Source organism: Nicotiana sylvestris, chromosome 6 (assembly GCF_000393655.2).
Source record: "Nicotiana sylvestris chromosome 6, ASM39365v2, whole genome shotgun sequence".
NCBI classification, from domain to species: domain Eukaryota; kingdom Viridiplantae; phylum Streptophyta; class Magnoliopsida; order Solanales; family Solanaceae; genus Nicotiana; species Nicotiana sylvestris.
Genome location: NC_091062.1, coordinates 18,450,120 through 18,459,143, shown reverse-complemented (window position 1 = coordinate 18,459,143; position 9,024 = coordinate 18,450,120). Strand labels below are relative to the sequence as shown.

The 9,024-nt window shown below is 33.9% G+C and overlaps 1 protein-coding gene across 1 annotated transcript; it reads left to right on the top strand.

Moving 5' to 3' along the window:
- The first annotated feature begins 4,936 nt into the window (after positions 1–4,936).
- On the top strand, positions 4,937–8,758 carry LOC104233623 (protein NRT1/ PTR FAMILY 6.4-like). Its single transcript, XM_009787048.2, has 5 exons — positions 4,937–5,208; positions 5,464–5,584; positions 5,681–5,898; positions 6,506–7,047; positions 7,601–8,758. Exons 1-5 carry the CDS (start codon positions 5,206–5,208, stop codon positions 8,490–8,492), a joined length of 1,776 nt encoding a protein of 591 aa, XP_009785350.1. The 5' UTR covers positions 4,937–5,205; the 3' UTR covers positions 8,493–8,758.
- The last annotated feature ends 266 nt before the right edge of the window (positions 8,759–9,024 follow it).

Genomic DNA, 9,024 nt, shown 5'->3' with positions numbered 1-9,024 from the left:
GGCGACGGCGGCAGCTGAGTGGTGGTCGTTGGTGGCGTGGGTGGGTCCTGGTGGTGGGAGTTGGAAGGGGGGTGGGGTTTGAGTGTGAGAGAGAAAAGAGGGATTTTGGGAATTTTTTAGAAAGAATGGGAGGGGATCCCGGTTTTGAGAGTTATGTAATTAAAATAGCGACCAACGTTGGTTGCTATTTTGGTGGGTAAAACAGTTTTGAATTTTTAGAAATAGCGACCAACTTTGGTCGCTATATTCTGACCGTTTGACCAAAATAGCGACCAAAGTTGGTCGCTATTTCAAAAAAAAAAAATATATATATATATATATATATATATATAAGTATATATATTGTATATATATAAGCTGTATTCGATACGGTATTACCTCATACACTTATATTTAGTGCATAGTATAGCGTAAGTACATATATTATATATATATATATATATATAAGTTGTATTCGATACGGTATTACCTCATACACCTATACTTAGTGCATAGTATAGCGTAAGTACATATTATATATATATATATATATATATAAGCTGTATTCGATACGGTATTACCTAGTACACTTATACTTAGTGCATAATATAGCGTAAGTATATATATTGTATATATATAAGCTGTATTTGATACGGTATTACCTTATACACTTATACTTAGTGCATAGTATAGCGTAAGTACATATATTATATATATATAAGTTGTATTTGATACGGTATTACCTCATACACTTATACTTAGTGCATAGTATAGCGTAAGTACATATTATATATATATATATATATATAAGTTGTATTCGATACGGTATTACCTAATACACTTATAGTTAGTGCATAGTATAGCGTAAGTACATATTATATATATATATATATATATATATATATATATATATATATATATATATATAAGTTGTATTCGATACATTATTACCTCATACACTTATACTTAGTGCATAGTATAGCGTAAGTATATATATTATATATATATAAGCTGTATTCGATACGGTATTACCTAATACACTTATAGTTAGTGCATAGTATAGCGTAAGTATATATATTATATATATAAGCTGTATTCGATACGGTATTACCTCATACACTTATACTTAGTGTATAGTATAGCATAAGTACATATATTATATATATAAGCTATATTCGATACGGTATTACTTCATACACTTATACTTAGTGCATAGTATAGCGTAAGTACATATATTGTATATATAGATACACACGCCCGCTTCGTAGTACTATTCATCCCTTGTATTACAAAATTATTAACGACTTACATTTATATTATTTACATAGTACACACAAAAGTGATTTTTAATTTTGACCATATAGGGACCAACTTTGGTCGCTAACTTTAAATGAATTTAATTTAGCGACCAAAGTTGGTCACTAAATGTACATGAATTTAAATTAGAGACCAAATTTGGTCACTAAAATTTAATCAGATTTATTTATATTTTATATAATATTTAAATTAATAATAAAAATTGTTAAACGTTAGAACTGGGTCCCACATTGGCGACCAACTTTGGTCGCTAAATTTTGAATTATATTTATTTATATTTTATAAAATTTTTTTACATAAATATATATTTATTAAAATATTATAACTGGGTCCCACTTTAGCGACCAAAGTTGGTCGCTATCTTCTTATCCTTCAGTTAGCGACCAACTTTGGTCGCAAGTTTTAAATTATATATATTTATATTTTATAAGTTTTATAAAATAATAATAAAATTATTAAAAAAAATTGTGTGGGTCCCACTTTTGCGACCAACATTGGTCGCTAAACTCAGTGTATCTTTGACCAAGCAAGTCTGACCAGTCCAGTCAACAGTTTGACTAAATTTGCGTCCAAATAGCGACCAACTATGGTCGCTAAATTATTTCAAATATTTTTATTATTATTTTCGGTAGTTTGGCGACCAATTTTGGTCGCTTTTCTTAACAGACCAAATTTGGTCGCCAATATTTGGTCGTTTTTTGGCCGAATTCTAGTAGTGAATACCTTTATAAAGAAATTTGACAATGACATTCCAATTAAAAAAATCAAATGACTTATCCTTGGAAGAGGCAAAAAAAATTATTTTTTAACATAATTACTTTATACTTATCACTAATTTAATCTCATAGTTTTCATATACAATTTTTATGTTAGTAACAATAATATTACTTATTGGAGAAGGATGAAGACATGAAGCAGAAGAAGACAGATAATAGCTACAAATAAAAAGTAAGTTAAAATTACATAAATTTTCATGAAAAATATTACTAGTTTTTTGTACTATACAAATAAGATAATGTAATTTATGCAAATTTGAATTTTAAAATACAACTATATCATATAATTATTACTTTATAGGGAGATTTTGCTGAAAATCACATGTATCTAATTAAATATTGATGGTTTATCATTTTAGGTTCAGATTTGTTGAATTTGGCAAATCCCACATCGGTGGGTTAGCCTTTTGGTAGGGAATTTTTTCCTATAAAAGGAGACCTAATGTTTAGGATTTAAATACACCTTTCATTTGTCTTCTTATCTTCTTTAAGACATTTGTATCTTCTCTCTTTAGTATTATTTCATTTGTATTTTGGAGTGGAATAAAATATTGGTTGTGTCCAAGGAAGTAGGCAAAATTGGCCGAACCTCGTAAATCCTGGTGTTCCTTTTATTATTGCTTTATTATCTTGTTTATTATTTAGTGGCTGCCATATTTTTGGTATAGTAATTGTGACTCATTCACACTATATACATTTGGCTTCCGCAACACAGACGATCCAATCATTTGACCTATACAAACAAAGCACCATATGATAATTAATATTAATCATTCACATATATACTTTATTTTGTCACGTATAATTATTTACTCAAATATTACATGACTCGGAAATACACGTGCAACGCACGTGCAGAGAAAATAGTTTTTCATAAGCAGGAAATAGTAAAGACACAGTCTGCTCATATATAAAAACAGCCCTGCTAGGGAGATTTAGTATTAATTGAGGAGCGGCCGCAACAATCTCACTCACTGTTTGTGGCAGCTTGATCGCTATATAGATAGATATTAAATAATTGCTTTTTAAAACACATATATTTGTATTAAGTTCATAATCAAAACTATTATCACAAAGTGACAGTCACACTCACCAACTTCAATTGGAGGTGATCATCCCACATAAAATTTGTCATAAGTAGGAAATAGTAAAGACACAGTCTACTCATAAAAGTAGGAAAGAAACATGCAACTAATATATGATATAGCCAATTTTTGCTTTAGGTTGAGATCACCATCCAACTTAAGAAGTAGCTGCCAACTATGCATTACCTATAATAAACTCAATTTTTGTATGAAGCAGCTGCCAACTCTGCACTACTAAAAATAGATTCAATTATTGTCATTTATTTCAAAAAAGAAAAACCAGAACAAGATAGATATTTTTGGTAATATGCCATAATGCAATTTCCTAAGCTAAATATAGCATTATGCATGTGTCATGTTTGCTAGTTGCAGAAGGGACCCGAGTGCACTGCTTGGGGGTCTAGGACTAGAGAGAGGGAAAAGGAGAGATATAAGGAATATCCAGACAAAAAACTTTTGGCCAAGAAAAAGGAAAAAGGATGAATAATTGATGACCATGCATATAATTGACCAATCAGTTCATGCCAGAGCAGATCTATAGTAATCAGTATGATCCTGTATTAGTATTAAGAAACTTATTAAATGTATAAAAATATTTAGCTCGAAACACTGAGGGAAGTACACAAACAACCATTCTTAGGGTTGTTGTTAGGGATTAGCCGGTACTTATTTTATTCTGAAAATTTAAACTAAATATCTTAATTTCAAAATAGTTGAGGATATTTGTGTCTCGCAAAATTAAACTAGAAAATTGAAATTCAGGATATGGCTAATTCCTAAATTGCAGCCCTTTAGAGTGGTTACCTGGTGTCACTTCCACTCAAAACTTGATCCGTTGATCCAGTTATTATGGTATATTTTACTTTAATTCTAGACCCGCCTCTGAATACATATATGGTGGTGGACCAAAATAAACACATGAAAAATCATCCACCTTGTGCAATATAATATGCTTTCTGTTACTGGAAAGATTCACTATGTTTGTGATAAGGTTACATGCATTCAAGAATTAGTCGGCATACCTTTTGGAGATTACTGCACTAAAAATTTCTGTCCAAATACGCACTTGTCTCGTAGCACAGAGGTGACATATCTATTAATTGTAACTTCACCTTGTATTACATAGGTTTACCATTTCAATTCAATCAAAGGCCTTCATCTCTTTTACATTTTATTCTGCACCGATGTTGCACGAACTCTTCAAAAATATTGCACGGATCCGACATACACTCAGCAACATATTTGGAGAGTCCGAGTCATGTCCAATCAATAATAAATTCAAAAGAACCAGCTTAAATAAGGATATTTCTTTTATTGGGATTCAAGAATTTCCCAGTTTAACCTTGCACCGAATACAATTTCCAGTAAAGTTAGTTTGCCCAATTTTCACATGTTACTACTTGATTGGCAGCTTGGTGCATTAAGCTCCCGCTATGCACAGGGTTCGGGGAAGGGCCGGACCACAAGGGTCCATCTTACGCAGTCTTACCTTATATTTCTGTAAGAGACTGTTTTCACGGCTCGAACGCGTAAGGCGTAACCTCTTGAACACATGGCAGTAACTTTACCAGTTACGCAAAGACTCTCGTTCATTTTCTGGTTCACATGTTGTAACTTATTTGAGATAATACCAAAGCCTCAAACTCACCAAATGTATTTGAGATAACCAAGAGACCGGGGCTGCTGGTCCCATAGAAGTACTGTTGTGTGGAGATAAGAAACACTTTCATATCCAAGAAGTGACACTATATCAATCATATTACTCAGTGGATTGTAAACTTTTTGACCACATAATGATCCTTCCACATAAAACCTATCACCTGCAATCAGTCAGTTACCTACTGATCTAGAAGATATTTAGCATGGCATTCTGTTGCTAATGCCTACCTTTTCCAACTTTTGGCCTAATCATTCATTTTCACTTTTTGCTTGCTTTACACTAGAAATCCTACACTTATATATAGATCTTCTCTTCCTCCTTCCTCAAATTAACTATCCTCTTCTATCACCTTCTCTCCTTTCTTACTTGTGAAGACAATCCCACAACAATGGTAATATGCTAAACTAAGCTATTATCTCCTCCATTATAGGATATAAATGTTTTCCTGCTTCGGCAATGGCGTAGCTACGTACAATGAACCCGTCATCAGAAAATTACACTAGGATATAGGAAATTATACTATGCATATAAGTCAAAAATTACTTTCTATTGATATATATTAAATCTTGAACATCCTTTACAAAATTCCTGGTTTCGCCACTGTGCTTAGGTATCTTATGTGAGCTTTCTTTTAAATCATTTACAGGTTTTGGTTGACAACCATAAGGAAAAAGATGGTTCAGCTAATGGAACTCTAGTTGATTTTCGAGGAAATCCGGTTGATAAATCTCGTACTGGAGGATGGCTTGGTGCAGGGCTCATCTTAGGTATACTCTCACTACCATGAACTTAACTTTGTTTTGTTGACCATAACAAACTATGTTTTTTTTCATAGTCTCATACTTAGTTTTTTTTTGTTACAGGATCAGAGTTATCAGAAAGAATATGTGTTATGGGGTTATCAATGAATTTAGTGACATACTTGGTTGGAGATTTACATCTTCCATCCTCTGATTCTGCCAACATTGTCACAAATTTCATGGGCACACTCAATCTTCTTGCCCTCCTTGGTGGTTTCTTGGCAGATGCTAAACTCGGCCGTTATGGAACTATTGCAATCTTTGGTTCCATTGCTGCTGTGGTAAGAATCGTGAGCCAATTATATATAGAAAAATTCCACTATACAGGAATATCTGAAATGGAAAAAGTGTATTTCATTAAGCAAACAACACATAATCTGAAAGAAAACAATAACACGGGTTCGAGCAGTGGAAACAGCCTCTTGTAAAAATGCAGGGTGAGGCTGCGTGCAATAGACCGTTGTGATCCGGCCCTTCCCCGGACCCTTATTTACTTATGTTTTCAACACGCCACTCACGTGGGACCTAATTCTTTTTCATAACGAAAATATGTGAAAATTCTTTTTAATAATGGATGATAGTAAGACTAGAATACAGGACCTTTGTCTGCTCTGATATCATGTTGGATTGTAGATAAATAAATTATGTTACTTTATTTTATAAGGCACAAATATGTTAATTGGATTAAAAAACACGTCATACTTATCTGTAGATAGTATTTTTGAAGTGATAAATCTCATCTAAATATTTAAACCGTTAAAAAAAGCATACTTTTATTTATTTAATTATGTCTTACTTTGAAAGGATGAAACTACCTTCTGAAGTAACTAAGCAAGACATCTGTTAAACATACAACTCACCTAATATTTTGCATGTGTCTATAACCAGGGAGTAACACTGTTGACACTTGCAACATCCATTCCAAGTATGAAGCCGCCTGTGTGTGACTCAAGATCGAAAGGTCACTGCATTGAAGCTAGCGGCCAGCAACTCGCTCTTCTCTTTGCAGCATTGTACACCATAGCACTTGGTTGTGGTGGAATTAAGTCCAGTGTCTCGGGTTTTGGATCAGACCAATTTGATTCATCAAATCCAAAAGAGAACAAGGCCATGATATACTTCTTCAACAGGTTCTACTTCTGCATAAGCCTCGGATCTTTGTTTGCAGTGACCGTATTAGTGTATATACAAGACAATGTAGGAAGAGGATGGGGATATGGAATATCAGCTGGTACAATGGTCATAGCAGTAGCTGTACTGCTCGGTGGAACGTCGTTATACAGATTCAAGAAGCCAGAGGGAAGTCCTTTGACTATTATATGGAGAGTTTTGATCTTGGCTTGGAGAAAGAGAAAGCTTTCTTACCCTTCAGATCCTGGATTTTTGAATGAATATCATAATGCAAAAGTCCCACATACAAAAATGCTAAGGTAAGCATGATCTAACAATGCATAACAATAACAACTAGGGAATTATACCTAGCTCAAGCTTTTCACACTTATGTTTAGTAAACTTTGGAAAGGGGAAAAAAAGAAAAAGCAAAAACTACACAGTATAGCCGCTCCCAAAAACAATAGCCGGCAAAATGTATATTTTTGTAAATTAATGTATAATATACACATACACATATTTTATACGTGTTTTTTGTATATTTGGCTAGCAAATGTAATTATTTTTAGCCAACAGGCCAAATTTGTAACTTGCCCGAAAAAGGGAAAAATACACAGTATAGCATCACAGAATGGGTAATAAGCATCACAGAATGGGTAATAGGCATCACAAGAAAGGCATATTCAACCTAAATATTCGCACAGGCACTTGCATCAAACTTTGTTCTGTAAAATTTGACATCTTTAACCAGATTTTAATTGAATGAACTTTTTTAGGACGAAAACAAGAACCAATGAATCACCATAGCAATTTGAAGCAAGTATTCTTGATTTTCTTATAGAAGCTAATCAGTGTGTTCTTGTTATCACACAGGTGTTTCGACAAGGCAGCCATTCTTGACGAATATACAGCTGCAAATGAAAATAGAAACAACCCTTGGATAGTTTCAACAGTTACTCAAGTCGAAGAAGTTAAAATGGTGTTGAAGCTGATACCGATATGGTCCACGTGTATACTTTTTTGGACAGTTTATTCTCAGATGAATACCTTCAGCATCGAGCAAGCTACCTTCATGAATAGAGAAGTTGGCAAATTTGGCATCCCAGCAGGCTCCTTTTCCGTCTTTCTCTTTATATCGATACTCTTGTTTACTTCCATAAACGAAAGGGTTACTGTACCTATTGCTAGAAAAATAACAGGCAATAGACAAGGACTCACAAGCCTTCAAAGGGTTGGAATCGGACTGATACTATCCGTTGCTGGTATGGTAGCTGCAGCTGTTGTCGAAAAGCAAAGAAGGGAAAATGCCGTAAAACATAGTTATAGCATAAGAGCATTTTGGTTAATACCTCAGTTCTTCATTGTCGGCGCTGGAGAAGCTTTCGCGTATGTTGGTCAGCTTGAGTTTTTCATAAGGGAGGCACCAGAAGGGATGAAATCTATGAGCACAGGCTTATTTCTTACAACACTATCAATGGGATTTTTTATCAGTAGCTTGCTAGTTTCACTTGTACATAAAGTAACAAATGCGAGCTGGCTAAAAAGCAATTTGAACAGCGGTAGGCTGGATTATTTCTACTGGATGCTAGCAGTGCTAGGAGTAATCAATTACTTGGTTTTCCTAGTTTTTTCAATGAGACACCAATACAAGGTGCAGAACCTTAGCAGTCTTGAAGATTCAGAAGAAGAGCTCAAGAATTGGACAGATACGACTGTTGACAACACGAAAAAGAATCCTGATGTTGCAGAGAAGGAGGAAGTTTAAATGCTTTGCCATGATCTGTTTTTTGGTAGTAGCTTAAACAGCCAGAGTTTGTATTATAGGATTGTATTCAATTTACAATGGCATGTGTGATATTTCTCTTTATACATTAGGTTTGCGTCTGAGGTAAAGTATTATTTTTCGTGAGACGATAGGAGCTGTAAGAAATTAAAAGGATACTGGATTGTAGATGCATGGTCATTTGCAAAAGCACAAATGTGATCTTGTATTGAAAGAATTATACTGTGCAAGATTGGAAGCTCAGCTAACGAAGGTGCTTCACTAATTCTTAAATACCCTATAAAGTCACAGAAATTAGTAGCGGAGTCAGAATTTTCACTAAAGGGCGTCAAAATATAAAGAACTAAACACATGAAGAAGTCAGGGGAGTCAACATATAATAATATATACATACAAAATAAAAATTATCGAGCTGACCAAGGGGTGGCTCCGCCACTGACAGGAACAAAGAGCCTTTCAACTCACTTAATAGACTTGTCTAAGAACATATTGGTAGTAATCTTTTCTGATAACT

Excerpts from the sequence above, each read along its gene's own strand:
- LOC104233623 (XM_009787048.2), top strand. Across the intron at positions 5,899-6,505 it reads TTGGTTCCATTGCTGCTGTG|GGAGTAACACTGTTGACACT; the intron begins GTAAGAATCGTG and ends GTCTATAACCAG. Across the intron at positions 7,048-7,600 it reads CCACATACAAAAATGCTAAG|GTGTTTCGACAAGGCAGCCA; the intron begins GTAAGCATGATC and ends GTTATCACACAG.